General features: G+C 29.9%; 1 protein-coding gene across 1 annotated transcript in view; it reads right to left on the bottom strand.

Moving 5' to 3' along the window:
- Positions 1-26,224, bottom strand: part of LOC106689690 (neurexin 1) — a 48,226-nt gene extending 22,002 nt beyond the window's left edge. Inside the window, exon 1 of the mRNA XM_014434807.3 lies at positions 25,594-26,224. Coding sequence (XP_014290293.2) covers positions 25,594-26,172 — 579 coding nt within the window. The 5' untranslated portion in view covers positions 26,173-26,224. The remainder of the gene's footprint in view (positions 1-25,593) is intronic.
- Between the last annotated feature and the right edge of the window lie 883 nt (positions 26,225-27,107).

Raw genomic sequence — 27,107 nt, 5'->3', positions numbered from 1 at the left:
TAGTTCTCGACTGGTTTTATAATAACTGGGCAAAACCTAAACTGGTAAGAAATCTATATAATAATCTTAATTTACTGTGTAACTCTATGGTTTGATTTCATAATTAAAACGCATTATGATAACTTTTTTTTTAATCAACTATAATATTTTTGAAATATACCTTAGAAATATTATTATACACTATGGTTATTATTATTGCACACTGTAGTGGTTTCCCTCGTTCCTCGTTTGTGTGTGCCGCATCATATTCACCAGAAGTGATGAAAGGACTTGTACTTGACCTCAAAATAAAGCCTCAGAGAAGTGAGAACATTTCATTTAAACAAAAATATTTTTAAAATATATTTTTCCATTGAAATATTTTAGCAATCCGACTATTTTAATGATTTAAAATCAATAAAAAGAAGTTTTTTGTTGTTATTATTTGTCAAGTCTAATTTATTACATATCTAAAATTATATTACAATAAATTATATCGAAATAACAATAATATTATTTAAAACAATACAATTTTATTACAAAATAACTTAAAATATAATATTAATTGAAAAACTTTTTTTAATACCAGATCGGCCTGGTTGGACTTATATGTTTAATATTACCGTTATCTTTTTTTTTTAAGAATTGATTAGGGGAGATGTATAGTCTCATGCAAAAGATACTCCTAACTATATACAATGTTATAAAAAAAAATTAAAATAAAATAAATAGATAAAAATAATAATTCTTAAGAAGGGGAAAAAGAAAAATTAATCACAAAAACAATGACATTTATAGATATAATTATTGACTTCTAATAGGAAAAAAAATATTTAAGAAAAAGAAGAAGAGAAAAATATTAATTAATAAAATTTTAGTAATATCAATAATAGAATCGATAAACATTGAATTTATAACAGGGTGTCCTGTAACAGCCTGGGCTTCAGTCTTCAAGAAGAGGTTGGATTTCCCAAGATGTAAGTCACTGCTCCTTTAACCACCAGTAACTGGGATTGGTTAATCGGAAGGGACCTATACTCTTACACGATAACGCCAAACCTCATGTTTCACGAGAGTGAAGAAACTAAACCAGAAGTTCTTCCGCACCCAGCTTAATTGTCTTATATCCAACACACTTCCTTAAAAGTGAAATTTGAAAATTATTCTAAGGTCAAAACGCATTTTCTTACTTTATTTCTTGACAAAGCCCTGAATTTTTCAAATCTGGGATTGAAAATATGATAACACGTTTGGGAAAATGTATAGAAAATGAGGATAAATATTTAAATACAATTTTTGTGATTTCTAAAACTTTTTTTTTTACTGAATTACCTTTCCTATAAAAACTGACATTTCTCTTGAAACGATCCAATACTATAATTAACACTCATTATTATTAATATTTCACACAATAAAGATCCAAAAAGAATTAACGGAGTGAGAATTGTTTTTACTTGATCTAATCTTCTCACTTTTATAAATTATTTCAAGTTCGTTATATCGCCACCTTAATTGAAAACAGAAACGACCCATATAAGGAAGGAACTGACTATTTATTTTTATAGTTTTAATCACCAACATTTTAATGTTTATAATACACAGAAAAAAAAAACTAAGGCTCTATCCATATATAATAGACTTCCTTCTTTGAATTTATGCTGCGAAATTAATGCTTATAGATAAAAAACACAACTTCATAAAAATTTGCCTTGGATCAAAAATTTTTTTTTATTTTAAAACTTTATTTATTGATAGATATTGCAATCTGCCACACCGTTGTGGGTAATAGTGATGATCAAATGATCACATTCATACTAAAATAAAATAAAATAAGAATGAAAACTAAATAAATAAATGAAAAAAGAAGTACATAAAATAAATAAAATCTCTCTTAAAATATATACAAACAGAATGATAGAGAAAATGAACATAATCAAATTATTTGCGTGAAAAAAATAAATAAAATAAAAGAATCTCTAGTCACATTTACACTCTTATATACAATCTTTACTCAATTCACCTGAGGATCCCTGAGCCCACTCTATTCCCCACGTGTAAGGGGTAGAGCAGAGCTCATAAGATCCCAGCGCATCCCTCTCACCGCATCAGTGGTAATGAGCCAGTGGAGGCTGAGCAAGTGCGCTAAAGCCGCAAACACTCAACTTATATGGAGAATCTGACCATTGCCAGAACTCCAATTGTCCGTTTTTATTTTACAATAAGTCTCTTGGCCACTGCCGTTTCAACCGTCGAGGTGGATTGTAGGGATGGGTGGAACTAGGATAAGGATTGAACCAAAGGATTAGGATGGTTAGAAAGGTTTATATGAAATTTTCTATCCATATTTTTCCTTATGTATAATTTTGATTGAATCTTGAGTTTGATGGATTTGTTGTATTTTCACATTATTAATAACCAAAAGTTCTACGTTGTGTGCGTATTCAATGCAGTATTCTTATTCTTAAAACTACTAATAGATGATAATGAACCATACTTCAAGGTTCACTCAAAATATTAGAACATTAATGTAGTTAGGAGGTTTGGGGTATTAAAAATAAAATTTTAATTATTCATTACAGTATTTACCTAAAATAAAGTAAAGCTCAATATTAATAATGGATTAATAAAATGGAATTCTTGTTCAAATAATGAATTTTGATCAGGGCTATAGTTCATTTTTTCTAACCTCTCCCTGGAAAAAAGCATTAACAGACATTGGATCCGATCTCATTACCTTCAAATTGAACTATCATTCTGTCAACTAGTGTACTGTCAATGTAGCGATCGTGAATGTGGTGAAGTGATTATGTGATTGGCTGAGGACACAGACAGGTGCGAACTTACAGAGCCCAGCTAGCAATCAAGGTCCTACAGGTTCCCTACACGGGACCGCCCTTGTATGACAGCAGTCCTGTCCCTAATGTAGGTATCACCTCTCCCTGTATCTACTATCTATCACCTTTGTAATTTGCTGAGACAGCTCTACCGAAGCAAATGCTTAAAATGTATTGACATTTTAAATTTCATATATATATTTTTTTCATTTCCATAATAAATTTACGATCTTATTATGTTATATCTATCTTTAACCCTTTTATATTATAACACTTATTTCTGATATGTATTCAATATTTCGTCTTATCCTAGCCCTGAATCCTAACATTTTTTTAAATATATTTATTGATATTTACAACTGTATAAAAAATACAAGTAAATTTGATCATAATGACATAATGATATGATACATGATGTAGAGAAACTACCCAGTAGTAGAACTCTAAAAACAGTTTACAATATAAGATCACGAGGCCATCTTCTTTTCAGGCGGCTCGGAGGATTGCCAGGAATGGAAGTGGAAGCAAGGTTAGAAACTAGTGGGTTTGGGTGGTTAGGGAGTTTATTATGGAAGGAATAATATCGGGTTCGGGCTAGATCGGTTACATCCGGATTACATACGGATATGGAACATTTACGTCTTTATTGAATCCTAACATGAAATTAAAAAAGAAAACGTCCACTTTAAGCACCAGTGTTCTACCCCGTAAGGGTTCAAATTATATCGTATAAATATTTCCTTTTTTTCTTCTTTCCTAATATTTCTTTATCATAAAATTATTTATTCAACACTGACGTTTCGGAGCCCCTCTACATCTTCAGGCTTCTCTTCTATAGTCCTCCTATATTATTAACATTAACTCTGACCGACTCTGAAACGTCAGTATTGTGTAAATAATTTTTAAATAAAGAAATATTTGTGAATGAAAAAAAAAAAGAAAATCACAAAATATTTATATGATATAATTTGAACTTTTCCGGGGTAGAAGATGGGTGTATAAACTGAATATATATAATAAGGATAAACATTAATTATCATATAAGTAAGGAGAGAAAAGTTCGATGGGAGAAGTTAATGAAAACAATGCAGCAGGACTATAAAAAGGAACCCTGGAGACAAAGGAGGACTCCGAAACGTTCGTGTAGTGTAAGTAGTTTCAAAATATAGAGGTTTTTGAAAAGTAGAAAAAAGAATACCACCATTTTTTATGAGAAAACTTCCTTCGACTGATACTTGTTTATATTTATTATAAAATAACTGATGAGAACAAATGAAGAGTATGTCATTTTGTTTGCATCAACTTTTTGTTTTAATAATTACTTTTTTTATTGATAATATTATACAATCTGCCAAAATCTTGTACAACGATTGATAATGTCAATTGTACACTTTCATATAAAAAATAATAATGGATAAAATAAAATATGTAAATAAATATAAAATTGAATTTAAAAAAATAAATTTTTATATGTATATAAAATGAACAATTAATAAATCAAATGAACATAATTAAACTAAGTAAAATATATTATATGAAATGTTTACAATCTCTACCTAAGGATCCCTAAGCCCAATCCATCCCCAGGCATGAGGGGTAGAGCAGGGCTCATCTAGATCCCAGCGCAGCCCTCTCACCGCGTCACTAGTAATGAACTAGTGGAGGCTGAGTAAGTTCGATAAAGCCGCAATCACTCTACATGAGCGGAGCATCTGGCCATTGTCACAACTACTATAGTCGATTTTATTTTACTAAAGGTCCCCTGGCCACTGTCGTTTCAACCATCTCGGTGGATTGCAAGAATGGGCGGGACTGACAAGGATTAAACCAAAGGATTAGGATGATTAGAAAGATTGATATGGAATTTCGAAAATTTAGTTGCTATGAGGTCTAGGACAAAAGGGATATGAAGGTCACAGTGTAGTGTTCTGTTGGAAACGTAATAGGGTGCATTGACGATGGTTCTTAGGATTTTGGATTGAAAGGATTGCATACATTTGATGTTCGAAGGTTTAGCTGTTCTCCAAAGTTCAAATCCGTAGGCTAATATAGGATAGAGGATTCCATCAAAATTAATTTTTATAAAAAAAAAATTATAGAAATAATAACTAAGTGCATTAACTTCCAATGATTTTAAATAGTGTGATATGCTAGAGGCTGACTAGTTTAAACTAAGAAACCAGTTATTCCTTACTAGGGAGTGATTAAACTTCTAAAGCCTTAAATACTATAAATATAAAACTCAAATTTGGTCTACAAAACTTTTGAAATTATATTTCGTATTGAATCTATTTTCAACTCCTATATAAAATCATAATACAACTGGGTCAGGTGCATAATATAAATATATAATATCATATAGGTGGATTATATGGTTTCCAAAGACTAAAAACATGTGAGGACCCGTTAAAAACGACAAAACTGCTCAGAAAAATGTAATTAATATGAAAGAATTATAAAAAAGTTTTTAAATCATCGTAAAGCGTAACAAGTCCATCGTTCAGCCATCTTTTGGATTCTAAAACTACATTTTTTTTTTCAATTTTTCGCAACGTTTTGCACAGTCAAAAACGGCAAAATATTATTTTCAGTGTTTGGCGATTCACGACGTACGTCTTCAGAACGCACCGGACCAAGAAAGTACCCTAAACGAATTCGAATCACAATCTGATTTTAATATCAGTTATCAAAAATCTGTTTATTTAAGCAACTAAAAAAATAATTTTCCTATTGCTTGCCATAGACCGATTTTTATGTTTAATGAACTATTGCTTGGGACCGAAGAATTCGAAACCCTATCTCTAAAATTCATAAAATTCAGTATTCAATCAGGTCAAGGTGAAAATACAAGCGCATTGTGTTTCAAATCCTTTATATAACCGAGTTAAGGGGAGGAAGGTTTTCTCTTTTTGGAGGGAGGGGACCAAGAAGAAATCCTGAGATTTATTTACTGGAACCGTCGAAATAAATCTCTACCAACCCACGAAAGAGTTGAACCTACACAATTCACGTCCTTGTAATCTCACACGGAATTAAAAATCAAGGAAAACTTTTAAACACTCTTCGACTGTATTTTATTATAGCATTCCAAAACTCAATCCTTTATGAGCATTTAAATAATAATAATAGTTTGTATGCGAGGTGAAGATGTTGTTAATAGTTTGGGGTGCGGTCAGTAGTGAGGGCCAACGTTTTGGCCTGAATTTCAGGCCATTATCAGAGCTAAAAAAAAGATTACAAATATTACAATTAGGTACTATGTTTTACTTATTTGTGTTCCATATCTTCTCTTCGTACCTTAAGAAGAAGATAGTAATAAAATATCCTTATAGTCCAAGAAACCAATAGGAGCAAAAAAGTCAGTTGTTTCACCTCAATTTTTTATTACATTAATGAAAACTATTTATAGTTAACAGTTAAAATTATGTTAAAATGCCGGCTATAGTAAGGGGGAATAAAAAATGGCGGCTGTTAAAAAACTCTTTAAAACTACCTACAACACTAAAAACCTAATACAACATCACTTACAGAAGAATACAATTCCTAAAACTTGAGATTTGAAAAAGCTATTTAGATTTAATAGTTCCCTATTGATATTAGTAAATTTGCTAAAATATGAACACTAATAGAGCTAAGTTCATATTTATGTAATTTACGTTCATTTATTTTTATTTTATTAATAAATATTTTTTTTACTTTATTTTCATTTTATTATTTGTTAATTGAATTATTATTTTTATCACATTAGATCAATTCATATTTTACTGATCTAGTTTATAAATTATAGTAGCCTCCACAACGGTCTAAAAGTTATAAATTATCATTAATAAATTTTTATAACGAACGGATTCCTAAAATGTTAATAAATACTGAACCGATGGGTAAACATCCGAGGGGTAGACCGAAACGTAGATGAAAGGATTGCTTTAGTAGATCTGGATTTGGCAGGGCGTTACTAGGCAGATTTATGTAGAGAACGATTGGTGGTTTCAGCATCGAACCTTCGGGTTCGCTTAGCCTTTATTATTATTATTAAATATAGAATAGTTTGTGGTTAAAGTTCTCTAGGTAGCATTCGTTACAACCCCGTGCTGGCTTAATTCACCATTGGACAATTCAAGAAATTTCTCACTAAGGTATTTTTAACTGCATAATTATCACCAGCCTGATTCATAGCATTCTCTAAGAAACGTAAAGCACTCGTAAGTCATACTATTTGTCAGACAAATGAAGTAGAGTAAAATGGGACTCTGACGTTCTAGAAACGACGCCGTATCATCGCTAATTACAAGAGTGCGTGTTTTAGCGGCAGTCTATTATTGTAAATAAGATCATTGCGACGCGAATGAGCGATATGGACAGTCTACATCACGTAAAATAGCCCGTGTTCCTTACTCCAGACAAAACTGGCAAAATATTTTCCCCTTACGCTTAAATTTCAAAGACTTAAACAAAGATTTTGATAAAGTAAGCCACAATGAACTCTAGAAAATCTTAGAATACAAGGCTATACTAATTGGACTTACAGATTACTTGCGTAGACTTTAAAAGAGACCAGCTTACTAATGTATCACAATAAACAAACAACGGTCCAAACCCACTATTTTTGGAAGGATGAGGTAGAGTGATCTATGTCATCCTGTATTTTTAATCTAGCTATAGATAAGATGAATGTAAAGTTCTCGAATAATACCATATACGTTAATTAAGCAACTCAGAGCACATATAAAGATAACCTTTAAATCGCGGATATTTAGCCTACCGAAGAAAAGTAAGAAATGAGAGAATCGATAAATATTAATTATATCAAGTTTGAAATATTCCTACAGTAAAATATCTGCGAACTTTATAAACGGAATCAAACTGAACTTTGTGTTTAGAAAAGTATCAATGAAAGTACAGGTGCAGGTGAAAAAAGTAGGCCAACTCTAATCCCTATGCGGTAAGACCTGGTTTTGTTTTAAAAAGGTTGGTTCCCCATGTTTGGCCGTGTGGAAAAAGCGCTTAGCATATAAGTTATGTTTGAAAATAGTTTCAAACCTATTGTCATAATTTTTATCTATTTCTATTCACCATTTATTTCAAACGTTGTTCATTACAAAAAATTAACATTATTTAATAATATCAAAAATTATTCAAATAGTCTGAACCTTCTTTATTAAATCATATTACATGTCTATTGAGGGCAATTTGAAAAAAAACAACAGCTTTAATTATACCCTATTATTAAAAGTACCAACAAATATATTAATTATAATTTGTATACCTTAATTTTAGTATCACAGTCTCACATTAATTGAAAAAACTGCAGACCCAAGTCATAATAAACCTATAAAACACAATCAGTAACGGAAAATATATTTCTTTACTAATAAATTTGCACCATTCTATGTTTTAGTTCACCTGTACTTGCCTCTCTAACATTTAATATATAATTTATTTATGATATTTACAACTGTATTAAAATAGGTATATACAACGAGTAAAGTTGCTATTTGTTACAAAATGGCATGATAAAACATGTGGAGAATCTATCCATTAATAGAACAAAATTTTTAGAGAAGAACTCTAGGCTACCTTCTTTTTAGACGCCGAGGACGATTATCAGTTAATGAAGGAGAAGTGTTAGAAACAAGTGGAAAGATTGGTGTATGGTTCTGGCTAATTAGGCAACATATGGAACATTGAGCTGCTGATGTATGACTTGATTTGTGAAGAAGTAAGGAGCATCAAGGATTTCGGACTGAATAAGTCCAGATAGGCCTTACTAAATATACTATAGTCATGTAGATCAGCCTTTTGTAATGGATTGGAAGTTTAAACTGTTTGTACAGTAAGTGTAATAGTCGGAACCGACGAGCAGTTTCCTACCTTTCCATTCTTGTATGAGGATTCCAAGTCAGTCGTTTGTCCCAATGCAGTCCTAATATCCTAGTAACAGATCAGTTCAACCGGAATAAGTGGAGTATTATTAAAGGATACTGTGGGGCAGGAAATCATGAGTTTACTAAGAGTAAATGTCATTTGATGGGATTTATTTTAATCCTCCAATTTTGGCACCATGGTGATGTGGAATGGAGGGTTAGGGGAGCAATGAAAGAGTAATTATTCACTGATAATAGACATGTGTCTTCGGTATGAGAAGTGAGGATAGTGTTAAGATGGGTTGGGATATCAGCTGTAAAAACTGTTTAAAGGATAAGACTAAGGACTACTACCCAGAGGTACACCAGCAGACTGAGGAAAGAGGGATGAATAAGCGCTGTTGTGATTTAATTTAAATTATCTGTCCCAGAGATAACAACGAATAATGAAAAAGTATGTAGGGGAATGAATTTACGGATCTTGAATAGCAGTCCTGGGTGCCAGACTCGATCAAAAGCCTGTTCTACATCAAGAAAGACTCCTGAGCAGTACATCCCGCGCTCCAATGATGACGAGACATCAACCACACGATGACATTGCTGGATAGTGGAATGGGATCTTTGTAATCCAAACTGGTGATCACATTTAATACTAAATTTGATTATTTACTATCATTATCACAATATTATTTAACCTACCTCAAAAACCAGGTTAGGTATATTATAATTTTATTTCATAGTACATTTATGTCTATTTTGTTTTTAAAAACCAATAAAATTTAAATAAAAATAATTACTTAAAATTCAACTATCTTCATCATGAATTAATTTCACATAAATCACTGCATATTTTTAGTTTAAATTTCTGACTTAAAAATTAATTAAATCAAGTATTTTTTAAAGTATTATTTTGTCTGTTTAAAATCATTGTCTTATAAAAATCAAAACTATATTTATTTTTGGATGCTTGCTGCGCCAATGAAAAACATGTAATATGTTAAAAGAAAGAGGGTTGTGACAATTTGGATAATTTTTGTTTTATTAATAAAACTCCCTGTCTGGAACAAGATAATAAAATATTTAATTCATTTTTCTTATAAATGAAAACCTTTCATAGAAAAATCCCGAAATTAAAAGTGATGAATTAAGAATCAGGTATTGTATGAACAGAGAGACTCGTTGATGTTTCTCCCTCGCTCTCCTCAGTTTGACAAATACCCTGTCAGTTTCGTAGCGACCAAAGAGTGAAGTATTTTTCTCTGCTCAGTGGCCCATCTTCCTGATATATTCGACCCTGCTACCAACCTGAATACATCCTCATTTCCTAGAATACCTCGCGAAGAAGTTCTCGAATTACTAATTCACTGTTATTGACCGTACGAGAAAAGACTGGTGTTTCGAAATTGAAAATACTTTGAAGACGGTAGCCTTTCACGAGAAATATGATAGGATTTATATTATTAGCTATAACCCAAGTTACAATAGAATAATGAGAGCATATGATTCATGGGAGAGTTTGATGGTTTCCTCGAAAAGCCATTCCTGATTCAAAGGTAACCTATTAAAGGAAACATAAATCAATAAATATAAAAGAGAATGGCCGAATCTAACCACAATAAAAATTTGAATTATTGCACCGATTTCGTGCTGTTTTTAAAATGTTCCCACTGCCATGGGAAGAATACTAAATTCTCGAATTTTTCGGTAGAAAATAAGTTATGAACAAAATTAAACGTTTTTAGTTTTTAGCTTAGAAAGTATACGTTCTTTTCACTGCTATTTTACACCAATCTATCCTTCCCTTTCTGAAGAATAACAGAACAACATTACTGATTCTATTAAGCTACATTATATATATTAAAAAAATAAAAACATAATGTGGCTTGGGGTAGAGTAGGTCAATTTTTTTTTTTTTGTGATTTGGAAATTAAAAGATATATAATTATTTTCTTCCAGTGACTATTGTTCATAAGTCCTCTGCATTTTATCCAATTCCTACGTTGATTTCTATTTTAGCCTAAACTGACAAAATTTAAGTTTGATTAAATAAAATATCGATTTATTGCACTGATAAGGGCGAAATATGGTTTTCAAACAGGGAGAAAGTTTCCAAATGTTTTATTTTAAAACTCTGCCAAGTTTGTTAGAGATTGTTGAAGTTATTTCTATTTTTTTAAGTTTTTCAAAAGAAATCAAAGGCCGATTAGAGCAATAATGTTGGAGTAAAAAAATTTATTTTCTGATTTTTTCGAAAATTCTTATGTAAGGGTTTCTCGAGGTACTAAAAACGAACATCAATTTTGTTTAACTTCCACAAAATCTTTTATTACACTTCGATATGTCAGTCGGTTGGACAAACAGTACAAATTTCATTTTCATTTCTTATCACATATATTGCTTTAATTTATCTTAATAGATATTATGTTAGCATTACTGTCCTTAACAATCGGGTTTTTCCTTTTACAATTTTTGTAATATATCAACTTGGTTTAATTTTTTGTACATAATTTTAAATATAATTTCAATTACGTTATTTATTTTTCTTTAAATATTATAGAAAGAAAAATACCCCAAGATTTTTCATCGTTCATTTATTGTTATCTATACATTGATTTTTTTTAAATATTAGTTCTGAATAAAACAAAAAGTTTCCTGCTAAAAAAATAAAGAAGAACGAATTTCGGGTCAGTTGTTACAGATACTAACATTGCACTGGATGTATTCAGGCACTGCCGATTTGATGTGGGATTGTCACCCTCGGTGGGAAAGAAAAAAATGTATAAAGATAAAAAACAAACTCATGTTTTAGTAAAACTAGAATAATACATGTCGGCGGAGGAAAAACAACCGAGTTTTTCTTGTTTTTCATCGCTCTTTTCAACAGAACCCCTCTTCCTCCAGAATCGCTGTTACTGTCAGAGAAAAAAATGCTCTCGGATAATGAGCTTTGTATACTGGCTCGACAGCGGAAACAATTATATATATATATATATATATATATATCGGTTTCCTGTTTTCCTTGTTAATTACATTTATATTTTATCATGCTTAATTAATTTCAATTTCAAGAATTATTCTATTTACTCTGCAAACACTATCGCTCAGTCACGTAATAGAGCTTTCGAAACTTTTCCAACAAAATGGAACAACTCTGATGAAGTTCTACAAATTGGAGCAAAACCTAGGCAAATAAATAGTTGTTGACTATTTTTAGTTTCCTTTGACTGCACCCCTGACCATCTTCTTCATAATTTGAAATAATACGGTCAATTATTTATCAAAATTTTAAAAGATAATGTTTAAATAAATAAAATTTTATCCATTTTAGTCTCAAAACATTTTTATTCCATTCTTTTCTGGCCAACCTCAGGGACAAAATTAATACAATTTTAGAACTAAATTATTTAGAAAAATAACTTCATATAGGCAGGCTATTCTGCCCAGGTCAATCTAACAAATCCTAATTAGTCTATTTTCACATTAAAATAAAACTTATTAATCACAGTTACCTTTGTTTTTATTAATTTATTACAACAATCAGTTGTGATTGTTGATAGACGGACTTATAGAATAAAAATGTTTTGAGACTAAAATGGATAAAATTGTATTTATTTAAACAATATTAATCAGTCTCATGAAAGTGTTTAGATTATATTTAAAAAATAAGTTATATGCTTTAAAAACAATGCTTTGAAAGTCAATAATTTAAAAGAACAATATGGTATTTGTGTTTAAATAAGATAATTATATCAAACTGTGGTCTATCACAACTCTAGTCTCTTTGCAGTGTAGCCCGTCGTATATAGTGCTAAGAGCTCTCCACTTAGAGCCTTTCAATAAACTAAGTAACTGTTCTAGAGAACAGGTCTGCTGCCCAAAATATTGAACTCTAATTTCACTATACTTGTGACAGGTTCCCAAGAAGTGAGGGGTATCTTCCTTTGAACTACATACCGGGTAATTATCGATATTATCATTCATCAATGGTTCTACACAGGAATTGAGTTATTTAACTCAACACCAGAAAATTGCTGCATTTATTCCAGAACAAAATTATCATTTAAATATGGCGTTCCTGTTTCAACCGCACAGAAGCCTGCATACAAAGAAAATATAGATCGAAGATATTTTTTAAGATTACTTTAATTCAATTTAGACTAATTATAAATATCATAAGATATAAATGATGTATATGTAATTATAAGGAGACAAGGAAACAAGTAAAATTTAAAAATAAGTAAAGGAAATTAAAATCAAACCAAATTTTACCAGTATCAATGCTTTAAAATGTCTAATTATTAAATTGGTAAAAATAGGACATAATATCCTTTGCTGACGATGAGAAAATACAACATTTTTATAAATTCACATGTATTTTTTTCTATTTCTCTGTCTTAATTTTTAACTACAATTATCATTTGCATTAATATTGACGGTTCACTTTTTCTATAACCCAACTTATAAAGTTCTTCACGATCTCCAGCGATGAAATAATGTTCCAACAGTTATTGCAACTAAATTAATTCAGTTTCTTGCTCAACAAAGATGGGATTCTTCCCATTCTCCCTCTAGGACTCCGACCTTCCGCCCGTGAATAGCAGGAATGCCACAGTGTTTTAAACTATTTAAAATTTCGTTGAACTGTTATATTTCATTTAAAATTCTTACTTTACTAAAACAAATTATGTAATTCTTTAATGTTTTAATGACTTCTATAGGTTAAATAATTACCAATATTTTAACGTGCGAAAGTAAATTTTATTATTTTTATTTTTTAATAAATATAGTAACCATAATAGTATAAATTATATATATTACTAGCTCTTCCCCTAGGTTTCACTCACAAAATACTTGGAATATATGTGGCTGTTTCATTCACGTGATGAGCAGATACATGACTAAGTAAATTTGATTAGCTAAATATATACATAATATCTTCTTCTTATCTTCCTCCTTTTGCCCTTTTCTAGCCTAGAGGGTCATCGACCTAATGCTTATAAGCGTCAAAGTCCTTGCATAGTTGCTTTATCTGCTGGAGTAACTTTTCTCCAACCCTTTGAATGTACTCTTGATCCAAAACTCTAGGCATTCCACATGGCCTCTTGCCAGTGAGTCGGATGATTTAACCTTGATGAAAAAGTTAAGGAAACTTAGAATACAAGGAAGGTAGAATAATACAAATCAAAACTTCCTTTTAAACTATACATCACAACAAGGATAAAACATTTGATCGATACATTAACCGCAATATGAGTGTCACTTTTCACTCAAAGCCAACTAGATCAGGAAGTTATAGATTATAATATGGCTATTCCATCGTTTTTCTTTTTTCCCGATCCTCTCTCATTCGCCAAACATGACAGAACCACTTAAGCTGTCTTTTTCTAGCGCAAGAATAAAGAAAGTTTTTCCTACAATTCTGCGTTGGAATTTCTTTTCAGCTCCTGTGTTTCTACTTATCTGGCTGTCAAGAATGACCCAGCTCTCACTCCCGTAGGTAAGAGTAGGGAGATACACTGATTTGTAAATATGGAGCTTGTTTTCGTGACGCACATCTCGATGGACACCGATGGTGTTTATTATGCTATAATAGATTTGGTTAGGTCTAGAAATCCCTTTTGCTATTTCCCAATCTATTTTTCCCTCTCTACTTATGTTGGTCCCGCAGTAATTGAAGTTCTTGAGAACCTCACCGTTACAGTCCACCTTCACTGCCATCTCCTCATCTGGGGAAAGGACTAGTACTCTTGCAGTTATCTGCATCCCTTTTCGCTTAAGTTCCTTCTGATATTCCAATAGAGCTTGCTGCAGTTTATCTATTGTATCAAAAATGAGAAAAATGTACATACAAGAGAGAATTACTGCGTATTTTCCTCATGTTCCATTTAATAATCATTTTTTGCAGCCAGAGCATCCCATATTATAACCCAATCGAAGACAGCCTGAAGGTTAAAGAATGTACAGGTACGTGTTCCTGCCACGCTTTTCCTAATATGTTCCTATGAACAAAGATATGGTCTAAGTTTGCCCCCACGGCAGATCCTGACTGTTCCTCTTCCAGTTGTTCCTCCACAATGCGCCATAACCTTTTTTCCAGAATGTGCATGTACGTTTTGTAAGCCACGGACAAAAGACTAATTAGGCTGTAATTAGTATATTATATTTCAGTACCTGTTTTTGTGGATTAGATTAATTACGCTGTATTCCCTAAAGATTGAGAATACAGCGTGATTATTGGTGAACCAAGTGGAGTCTAATGCACTGACTTCATGATATATCAGTTCCTTTTGTTCTTGTTACAATTGCTCCTTCAGTAGCGAAGTGATCTAGTGCTTACGCCATCTTTCCAATATTTTTAAGTTCTATTAGCAGTTCACCATTACTGCCTTTTACGTTTCTCAATGGTTTTGCTCTTTCAAGAATTTCACAGCTCGCTAAACATATTCGATATTTTCCTTGTACTGAATACTAAGGACGACAGAATAATTCATTTATGTAACTTAGGTTTATTTGTGATATGAAATTTTTTGTTTCGTACCCCCCTGACGAAATAAGTTATTGAATATATATATATAGCAGTTATATGTATATCTGGTTGTTTTAATTCCTTTGATTGCCTCTTGGCATTTTAAGAGGGTTATATGAAATATTATTATATTTTATACAAAAGTCCAATCCATTAATTATTTAAAACGAGATCAGAACAACGCCCATTTTAAAAACTTATTTATTCCTTGAAAGGGAAATATTCATAAGCTTATAAAATCAAAAGTTATAACAGGACCCTGCAGACAATGCCCCTTTGTTTGCTAATTAAGAAAATATTCTACAAAATTATAAAAGATGGAGCAACTGCTAATTAGAGGGTATTACACTTTGCTCTCAGTAAATTACTTTACTTTTTTATTTCTAGCTTCATTCTGGTTCTTGCAAAAGCGTAATTACATCGAAAGGATTAACGGATTTAGTACCCTTCGGCGCTGTATAATATAACTCAATACCAATTCCTGAAGAGTTGTAACTATTCAAATTGAACCAGCAATTAAAGAAGTCAAGTCTTTTAGTACTTACGAACGTCATGTTTTGCATTTAATGTAGCTATTATTATTTTTTTTCGGCTAAGACCCCCATTGGAATCCTATACTGTCTAACCATGGTTGGAGGTCAATGTTTTTCATTTTGTGGGACCGCCACTCGATGAAAAAAGTCAACGCCCCAGGCCGAATTTTTTTAATTTAAATTTTATATAAATAATATTAAAAAATAAATTTTATCGAAATTACATATTTCACCAACAAAAAAAAAGTGCTTTTCAAATTCAACTATCAAACATAAAAATATTTATTTTTTTCAAAAGTCTCCTTTGTTTTTTTCGTTGACGTTTTTTCTGTATTTATTTATAAGCTGTTTTTATATATTAAATTTATCATCCAAAATATTTTCAGTGAAAATGTTTTCCGTGAAACAAATATTAATACAGAAAATGTTTTCCAGCATTCCTGGAACCCTAATGCAGGAATTCCGCCTGGATGTGCCGTTCTTTCACGTTGAATATTTACGTTCCTCAACAGGTCGTAAGCAAATATAAGCATTGAAAATTGTTATAAACATTATAGATATAGTTTTTTAAATATTTCTAAATTCAATTTCCTCTCTTTTCATTTTTCCAAAATTTCCAATCTTGTTTTTTTGCATCGTAATGGTCCTGTAGATAGTTATAAATTAAATAGTACCGCTACCACCAAGGCGAGCAGTACTTTGTAAGGAAGTAATCTTACTAGATCTACGGTTGCACAATTAGGTGATTTAGTCAAAATTACGCTCGATCGGCAGATTTCTACCCTATTAAGGGTACCCATTTAATGAGGCTGGTTGATACTTAAAACGGAAACATTTAAGATAGTTATATCCAGCAATATTTAAAAAGCACATAAAATTGGAAAACAGCGTGAAACCCGCTCTCCGTGGTAGCCTTACTTTTCTTACGTAACTAAAGCTATTAAGAACCATTATTATTAATGCATGGGGGATGAACACTCAATATAAACATTTTCACACACTATTTTTTTTATTTTGATTTAGAATAAGTAAAAATTATTAATTTGAAGATGGTTATGAGAGCGAGGAGAATGAAAAATATTTATAATAGACATTTATTTATTTTTAGCCGACATTTCTATCTAGGTTGTAGATCTTTTTTATCAGGGCTTTTAGGAAGGAACGTAAACGGGAACCCCTCAAAAAGCAGTTAAGTAATTGAATTTTTCTTCAAAATTTAATTATTTAACTGTCATTTGAGGGTGGCCTGTTTACACTGCTCTCTAGCAGCCCTGATGGAGACCTACAACCTAAATCGAAACGTCGGCAGAAAATAAATAAATATTTATTCAATTTTTTTAATATAAATTTTACAATTTATATATGTATATAATTAAGTTAAATTCTTCAATAATTTAAATATTTCACTCAATTAACTGTTTCAATAATATTGCCATTTAGCTCCAAGAAATAATTTTGATTTTTTTAATTAAGTTCATAAAAAATAATTAGGCAAAGAATTTCGAGAAAAACCAGCACTCGTTTTATTTACATATATAGAAAGACTGAATCAATTTCGGTGAATTCTCATGGAGACTAACTGTGTGTATAATATAATAACTATAACTATAATGTATTGTGAAATGTTTATTTACACATTTCGAAAAATATTCTAATACTCAATTTCCCCAAAAATATTTTTGTCAGCTTCTCATTCCCTCATATCCCCAATACCCACAACTACTATCTGTTCTCATTCCCTCATATCCCCAATACCCACAACTACTATCTGCCATGAAACTGGGCCACTAATGCTATAGAGGAATATTTTTTTTCTTTGGAAATCAAGTTTTGCCAAGAATATTCGGCCCGAAGAAAAATGAATCAATAGGACAATTCAGAATGTTGCAGAAGTTGAAATCCAAACAAACCCCCAAATACTTTTTTAGAACTTTCGAAATTTCTGTTGCTCGGGTATGAGGCAAATGAAAGAAAAGCAAACTTAAATGATTTTTTTTTTTTTATTTGATATAACTTCCATTTGCTTAAATTTCTCCCAATGCCTTACAAGTTTTATATCCCTTGTTTGAAGAAACTTTTTTGCTTTAAATTTATAAACAACGAGAATTTTACCTCTTTTTCATTTTGTATAATCTTATTTTATAAGAAATGCATCAAATCCTTTGTAAAAATGACAGTTGGTTGGAAGGAAATCAGGTGAAATATGTTTTATTTATATATTTTACATTACTTTTTAAGTTTTTAATAATTTCCAATTTGTTCATGTATTTAGTTGATTTTCAGTTCTATATTTTTTTCTTCTTAATTTCAATAATACTATATACTCAAACATTTTCATTACATTATAGTATGCATTTTCTTCAATACTACTTATATATTCATATTATCTGATTTCTTCTTGGGTTTCTTGTTATTCTGTATTTCCTTCTATTCATTATGATTCCTATATATTTTTTTGTTCTTAACCCTGATGAAGGCCTGAAATTCTGGCCGAAATGTTGGCACTAGTAAAGAAGCTTTTACTTAGTTGTGTTCTTCACTGACCGCACCCCAACCACTTCTTATATATAATCCACGGTCAGCTTAACTAATCATTAATAATCATAAATTTTCTATTGGCATAACTCCGAAATTGTTATAGGGTAGGTATATACATAGATATAGATATAGAGTATATAGTTGAACAGTACCCGCAATAGACAGATGGATGCACGCTAAAATGTTAAATTATTTACATTATAATTGAAATATTAAAATTTTCTCTTTTTAAGTTTTTCATAATTAAAATTATTATTCTTGTGTAAAATTGATCTTCAATTAGAATAATCAGAATAAATTTTGTAATAATTTATTGTTGTTTAAAATATAATATCATTAAAAATATAGATGACATGTTATTATTGTATATAATATGGTGTATAATATAATATTTATTACATATATTATCCTTTTTTTACACTTTATATTGCATTCTTATTTTTAATCAAGCTCACTCCGTACTTATTATGAATTCATTATCTGATTATTATCCACTTCTTAAGTTCTTTTATTACTTTATTTTTCATTTTACTTTACTTCCATTTTGGTATTTCTTATTTAGCTGTATTTTGTTATTATTGTTAATTGAATTATTGGTTTTATCAATAGTAATTAATTCATATTGTACTGTCCTATCTTCTATCTTATAAATTGTAGCAGCCCTCACAGCGCCCTAATAGTCAAAAGAGTAACTAACTCATATTTCATTTTATCATTTCTGTACGTTATTTTGGTACGGACCGATAAATGTTGTCATCCGGTCGGACCATATTGGATTTATATTTCTGAATAAATAAAAAATTAAATAAAGCACACTCACATACTTTAATATATTAATGTAGAATAGGATTCGATCAAGTATTGAATTATCGAGATATAAGAAGTGAAGATTAAAAAAATAAATTGAATGCCTGCTTTGAGATGAACATTGTTCTTTAAACACAATTGCCGGCCTTATCAGAATTCCTTTCCCTTGTTCCTTCTTAGAACATTCTACGCAATTTCTTTTTCCATTCTCGGTTCGTTTACTGTTATCTGCTTGATGGTTCGACACCGAATCACCTCACTGAATCTTTCTCCGGAAATAACCTAATTTCCTGACAAAATAACGCAATCTCGAGTTGGATCAACAGTTTTACATAGATTAAAGTCATACCGATATTAAAGCCCTCTTGTTTTAAAACGTTCTCAGCTCACGAATCGTCAGGATCATTACTATTCTTCTTTTTTTTAAATTATATATACAACCATAATTTAATTTGCATTAAGTATAAAGACTACAAACAGTATTAAAAATACTTCATCTAAATAGCTTATAAATAATATTTTTAAAGGTGCTGTAAAAATTTATTTGATAATAGACTATATGAAATTAATGATTTATTATAATGATTATTTGAGAGTGGTTTATTTTGTTATTAACACAAACACATTTGATCCAAATATACTTCCAACATTCATTTTCAAAAACTCTCCAACGTTTCGGTCCAAAAAGGACCAGAAGGGCCACTTTCAGGACTTGTACCCCCACCAGATACCAATACGTACGTTACTACTTAAGAACCCGAAATGAAAATCGAAACGTATTTCTGACTGTATTAAAACAGTAGCGCATTGCTAAATAATTTAATGGAGTAAGGAATTAGGTTTCTATTTCGCCTATAAATCCTGGACGGCGTATCATAGCAAAACAGTTATCGTATATGTAATTAAACACTATTGCATTCTACATTATTATACACGTCTAATAAGTATCGTAACTAATTAGTTCAGTTCAGTTATATGGCAAAACCCTAGACCAACAAACTAATTTCTTTTTAAATTGTTTTTCCAAAATTGATGTATAGTACTACATATGAATCCAAACATAATACTAAAACGAATTCTGGTGATCTTAACATGCTAAAGCCCCTAATTAGTTCCATGAAGTAACGAAATTGAATTTTTAATTATTTCTTTCGGTTTCTCTTCTATAAAGTCTGCTATAAAACGGTATGCTAGTGAAAAAAATATAGTATACCAAATTAAAGAACACATTGAACTATGCGTCCAAACGAAAGACACAGCATTAAATTATGGGCCCAATGAGTACTACAACGTGACAATACATTGGTTGAAGTCCGAATACAATCAGAAAAGGGCAGAATTTTTTTGGGGGGTTTCTGTGCTCCTATTATAAGGAATTTCTACTGAAACATATTTAAGATCAAATCAATCCTTACATTATATTATAAAAACAATTTTAATTTTTTTTTTTTACTTAGATGCATTATCAGCATTCATCAGATGAAGACTAGTCAGTCATAAGGGAGACACACTTTATCACCACCATCTCTTCTGAGGGTTCAGAGACTTTCAAGATGTTACTCAAAGGTATCTCTCACCCAGCCCCTTTTCATTCCTATCATTAATTAATAAATTTACGTAATCCCTGCGGCAACCTCAATTCCTTGTACCAGTGGACTTAATTTTTCTTAAGAAATTTATTTTATGTATATTTTTTATATCTACTTTAGAATATATCTATGTATTATATATTATTGTATATATCTACTTTAGATGATTAGTCAATAAAATAATCACACTTTATGATGAATTGGAATGAACAGGTGATTGTCACGGGGTTGAGTCAACTCTGAAATAAGTTAATTTAATAAATAATATAAAAAAACAAAAATTGACCCTCCAGGTTTTTATTTTTGAAAAAAAAAATGTAAAATTGGGAAGAACTATATATTCCTGAATTTATACGGTAATTAAAGAAATTCCGTTGTTTTGTTATTTGCTCTGGGTCAAAGTTAATTGAATACAAACATAAACATCCTACAAATTGCCATTACTTAAGAGTTTATTTTTCGAAAAAAAAAGAGATCCCCCAGGAATAAACTTTATGGATATTTTTATAATTTAAAAAAATAACGTGTTGATTTAATAAAATGAGAAGACCATTGGGGGGGGGGGGGGGGTCTGCAGAAACATTTTCGTTTAAGATTTTTTAAAATAAATTTTAGACGTTTGGACTCCAAAATCTTGAAGGATATGTCTAATATACTTTTATGTTGTTTTTTTATTTTAGTTTACCCATTAGTTTTATATTACTTAATGAGCATACATTTATGTTATTAATTCATATTTTATGTATTATATTTCAAATTTGTAAATGTTTATTGAATAATTTTATTACTTTTTATTCATATTGTACTTTTTTTTTTTATATTTTATTTTAAATATTAAAAACAGTGGTACGTGATATTTTTATTTTTGTTTTTTTTCTAAAATCTGTAATTACCATTTTTACAAAACTTGTGGTATATGAATTTATTTTAAACAATTTTTCATTTTTTGTTTTTTAAAAATTATTTATAACAACATTTTTAGACAAAGCCATCCATGATACATACAATACAATTTGAAATAATGAGTTATATGTATAATTCCAGTATTATTATTAGATAAATATAAAGAAAACTAATCCCGATGGGATTAAATTAATTATTTGGTCAATACTCTGTACACGATGGGATAATTTATCAAACAAATTAAAAGTAGGGACCAGCCGGTTAATAGATTTATTGCAGGGTCTGTTCACTGAATAGAGGTTATTATTAAATTAAAAACTAAATTCAATATAAATTACATAAACTCTAAATTAGGTAAGACATTTTCATTAGTTTTATATTATATGGTGAAAATTGACTTATGCAATCAAAACATAGTTTATAATATTTTAAAACATTAAATTTTTATTGAATGGCTTTTTTATTCATTTTGCAGTTTTTTTTCCTCCACAATTTTTTTATTATTATTAATAATTATGATGAAAAATATTTTTATTTTTCTAATACAATCCCTTACACCCACGATATGAATCAATTTTAAACATGTTTTTATTCATTTTGGGTGATTTATTGTTGCATTTTTTGAAAAAGCCCATCCTTTTTAATTATTATTTTAATTGAATTAAACGTTTTCAGATGCTAATCCTTTATTATTTTTGGATAAATATAATGAAACTAACAAATTATGGGATTAAATTAATTATTTTGTCTCTGTATTGGTACAAAATCGGATAATTTATCAAAGGGTATATTAGTAGGGACCGGCGGGATAATAGATGTAGCGTTGGGTATGTCCACCAAATGGAGGTTATTACTTAATTAAAAACAAAGTAAAAGTAAATTACATAAACTCTAAATTAGATAACGAATTTTCATTAGTTTTGTATTATATGGTGGACACTAACTTATTAATTCATATTGGATTTTATAATATTTCAAAATCCTAAATGTTTCTTGAACAAGTTTTTTGTGTGTGTTTTTATTTATTTTTTAGATTCCTTCCTGTACAAAAAAATTTTTTTTTATTATTATTATTAATTGAAAACATATTTTTCTTTTTCTAATACATTCCTTCACACTCATTATTACAGGACTTGAAATATTAGAGATTATCAATTTATTTTAAACATTAAATTTTTAGGGAGTTATGTATTGTTACAATTTTCAACTAATCTATCCTTGTTAAATATTATTTTAATTGAATCAGTCGTTCTCAAATCTTAATCTATTATTATTATAGGATAAATAAATAAAGTAAATTACATAAACTTAAAATAAGTTTACAAAGTGTCATTAGTTTTATATTATATGGTGGACACTAACTTCTTTAATTATATTATATTTTATAATATTTCAAAATCCTAAATATTTATTAAATATGTTGTTTTTTCTTTTTTTTCAGTTTATTTCAGATTTTTTTCCTGTACAACAATTTTTATTATTATTAATAATTGCAAAAATACTTTTCTTTTTCTAATACATTCCCTCACACTTATTATTACAGGACTTGTACATTTTTCAACAAATCTATCCTTGTTAAATATTATTTTATTTGAATTAATCATTTTCAAATATTAATCCATTATTATTATTTGATAAATATAATGAAAACAACACATTATAGGATTAAATTAATTATTTTGTATCAGTATTGGTACAAAATCGGATAATTTATTGAAGGGAGCCTTTGGTGTGTTCACCGAATTAATGTTATTACTAAACTAAAAACTTAATAAAAATTACATGAATTCTAAATTAGATACCAAAGTTTTATTAGTTTTAAATTATATAGTGGACATTAATATGAATATTTTATAATATTTAAAAATTTTAAATTTTGTTTTTTTCATTTTTCAGATTTTCTTTATTATTATTATTAATAATTTTGATGGAAAATATTTTTTTATAAGTTTTTATTAATTTTGGTGGAGTTATTTATTCGAATATTTTTTCTAACAAACCTATCCTTTTTAAAAATTATTTGAATGGGATTAATCTTTTTCAAATGTTAATCCTTTATAATTATTTGATAAATATAATGAAAACAACACATTATGAGATTAAATTAATTATTTTGCCTCTGTATTAGTACAAAATCGGATGATTTATCAAACGGAAAATTAGTGGAGACTGTAGTCGGATAATAGATGTAGCGTTGAAGATTTATTCGCTGCTATTCGCCATCTCGTCTCCAGTAAACTGACTTAATCACTGATTTATTTCTTTATTTTTTTAACAATTCTATTTTTTAACAGATATAAAAGATTTATTTTAATCATTACAGGTTATTTATTAAAAGCAAATACAATAAATAAATGTTTAATATATAGTTTTAAACAATAGATTTGAAAACATTAGGAGAAAATCGAAAAAAATAAATACGTAGATGTATTTTTTTTACATTATTGTAAACTTATATTTTCCAACTCAAATTATTAGTTTATGTATATGTAAATAAAAGAACCCTATGTATATTTTGAAAGCATTTTCCTGTTTATTCTTTATCTCATTTTAATTAATTATACATTATTATTATTTTTAGTCATTTAAATTGAATTCTGGATCCTTTATTTTAAAAAAAAAAAAAAAAAAACTGACTCTATATATGTTTTTTACATAGAATAACATATATTGAAATTGAAAAAATTAAATTTGGCATTATATATTATCTTTAAATATGTTAAAGATAATTCATACATCTATAATCAAAAATCAATTATAAATATAGTAATTCATAAATTACTTTAAACATAATAAAAAATTTAATTTTCAATTAGTTATTATTTACATATTAAGTAAATTAAGGTTATAACTATTTATTTTGTTATTCTATATCCCTGGAATATACTTAACAATTAAATCATCTCTTTAACAAACTAGTCTCTCATGTTAACCACCAAAGTGAACATTTTATCTTCTGTAGTACTTAGTTCTTAGTTATTTTTCCTAACATTGAGTACAAATAAAATAATAAACCCGTAGATATTATTAATTAATTTATTCATATAAACTATACCTTAATTTACCACCCAAAAGTAAATATCCATTCCTTCGGAACAAACAAAAGCCTTTTAGCTTTGGACAATAATTAATATGGGAAGAAAAAAACCGTTGGGAGTTGTATTTTGAAAAGATTTTTTTTTTAATTTTATATAATGTATTCTTATTCATTTGAATATATCTTTTTTTATTATCCTAATTTAGTTATGAATGTAACATAGTAAGGTATATTACCTGATTATTCATATTTTTTTTTACTCTAATTGAAATAATACAATTTACCATACTCAAGAGCAATGATTATAAAGTCTGTAAGTACTCATTACTCAAAATTAAATAATATTTTTATTAAATTAGTCGCTCACATAACAAACACCAAAGGAAATATTTCTTCATTTTACAGTACTTTGTGATTTTAACAATTTAAAAAATAGAATATAAATCCCCAAGTAATTTACTAGATATTTATTCCATAGCCTTGCACACATATAAATTAATTTAACACTAAAAAAAAAATAACCACCCGTTTCTAGAGAACAAATAATAACCTTATAAATTTGGAAAATATCTGAAATTATGTTATTTACCACTCTATAAATAATTGACTTAAGATAATTTTTTTTTGTATAATGGCTTAGAATTATTTATTTGTGTAAACTATATATTTACTCCAATACACCATCTCTTGTTGCTTGAAACGAGGCGCTAGTGCTGATTTCTTTTAGTTCATTGTAAACAAAACAGTTTATTTCATTTTAGGCACACAATAAAATAAATCCTTTTTAAAGAGAAAAAAATAAACCACCGCCATGCACCCTCATGCACATGCTCTAGTCACAAAAAAGTGCACATTCTAAAAAAAATACGTCATTACAATACAGATAAAAGGGTAAAATCATGCAGACATGCTTCAAAGACCGCGGTCAGTACAGGATTTTTGGGAAAATTAAAACCATGCATTTTATATATGTTAGGATTTACCTTGTGGTCCTTCATCCGGATCTCCTGCCGCCTAGGAAGTGGAGATTCGTCATCCGAATACACTAGATTCCTCACAGCCCCTCCAAATCTGGGCTCGAAGATGACGCTTGGCAAAGCCAAAAGCGTGAGCTTGGTGTTATACCAGGACGGCATGCCCCCGACGTACACGTCAGAGTTAGATGACAGCCTTCCGAAAAAGAACTCTTTACCTCTTGAAGACTTGACTTGCGTCTCTCCATCGACGGTTAGCGACGTCTTCTCGCCGTCCCGCTTGACCTGGACCTTGTGCCAGTGACCGTCGGCGAGGTCGCGGCCGACGGTGAGGATCTGAGCCCCACCACCCAAGTTGTACCTCAGCCGTAGGGCTCCTTCGACCAACTTGACCTCGAAGAAGTCGTAAGTGCCACCGTCATCGGTGTAAAGCAGTAGGCCGTTGGGCTGCTCGGTCTTGAACTCGAGCTCGAGAGAGCCATTGAGGCCGGGATTCCACTTCCTGAACTGCGCGTAAGACGTGGACGATCCCTCGAGAAGGAAGGCCGAGACGAGCGGTAGAGCCGCCAACAAGAGGAGCGGAGACATGCTAGCGGCGGCTCCGGCAGTTCATGGCGCCCGCGCTCCCATCGACTGCCCCTCGCTGCCCCTGCCAACCCTCACCTCTCTAATTCCCTACTCTTTCCCTCTTTTCCCTCCACATCCCCTCCCTTTCCACCCCTGGCGTTAAAAGTTATTTTTCCCAGTTCACATTAAATAATATAATAAGAATAACCACATCCATAAAATACTATTAATATATTTTTAATTTTTTAAACATTTATAACGAGTATAATGAAAATATCAATATTAATTCTATAATGAAGAGAAGCTTGATGACCGTGGGCAATAAATATAGGGGTGCGGTCAGTGAAGAACCAAAATAAGTAAAAACTTATTTATTTATTGGATGGACACTTGGATTTTCCTTCTCTTCCATGCAGCCCAGATGAAGGCTAGAAATTCTGGCCAAAACGTCGGCACTAATAAATATGTTTTTACTTATTTGTGTTCTACATTAATCCCACCACTAACCAACTTCTCCTTATATTATTTCTATAACTTTAGAAAAGCAATATTTTTTTTTTCTAAATTGATTCTGTGAAGGTCGATTTACATCATAATAATATTTGGCAAATCTATTTTTCTAAATACCCTAACTCTTGAATTCCGCGCATACCGAATACTTCAAGCAAAATTGTTTATGGAAAAACGGTTGTTTTTTTTTAGGAGCTTAAATCCTCATAAAAGGGTAATTCAAATGAAAGGGACAAAAAGGTGGGGAAGTTAGAATTTATAATTCATAAAAACAATTAGAAACATTTTTTTAAAAAAAAAAGAAATGTATTTAGTGTCCATGAAATATGTACATAGATGCCTTTTTATACCTGAAAGTTCTTAAAACAATAGATCTTTAATTCTTCTCATTTTCAAAGATTCATATGTATATATATATTTTTTTTTTTTTAATTCAGTTTAAGATC

This window comes from Halyomorpha halys, unplaced genomic scaffold (genome assembly GCF_000696795.3).
Source record: "Halyomorpha halys isolate HHAL.00 unplaced genomic scaffold, Hhal_1.1 Scaffold1427.1, whole genome shotgun sequence".
In the NCBI taxonomy this organism is placed as follows: Eukaryota; Metazoa; Arthropoda; class Insecta; order Hemiptera; family Pentatomidae; genus Halyomorpha; species Halyomorpha halys.
This window is presented reverse-complemented; position numbering and strand designations above follow the sequence as displayed.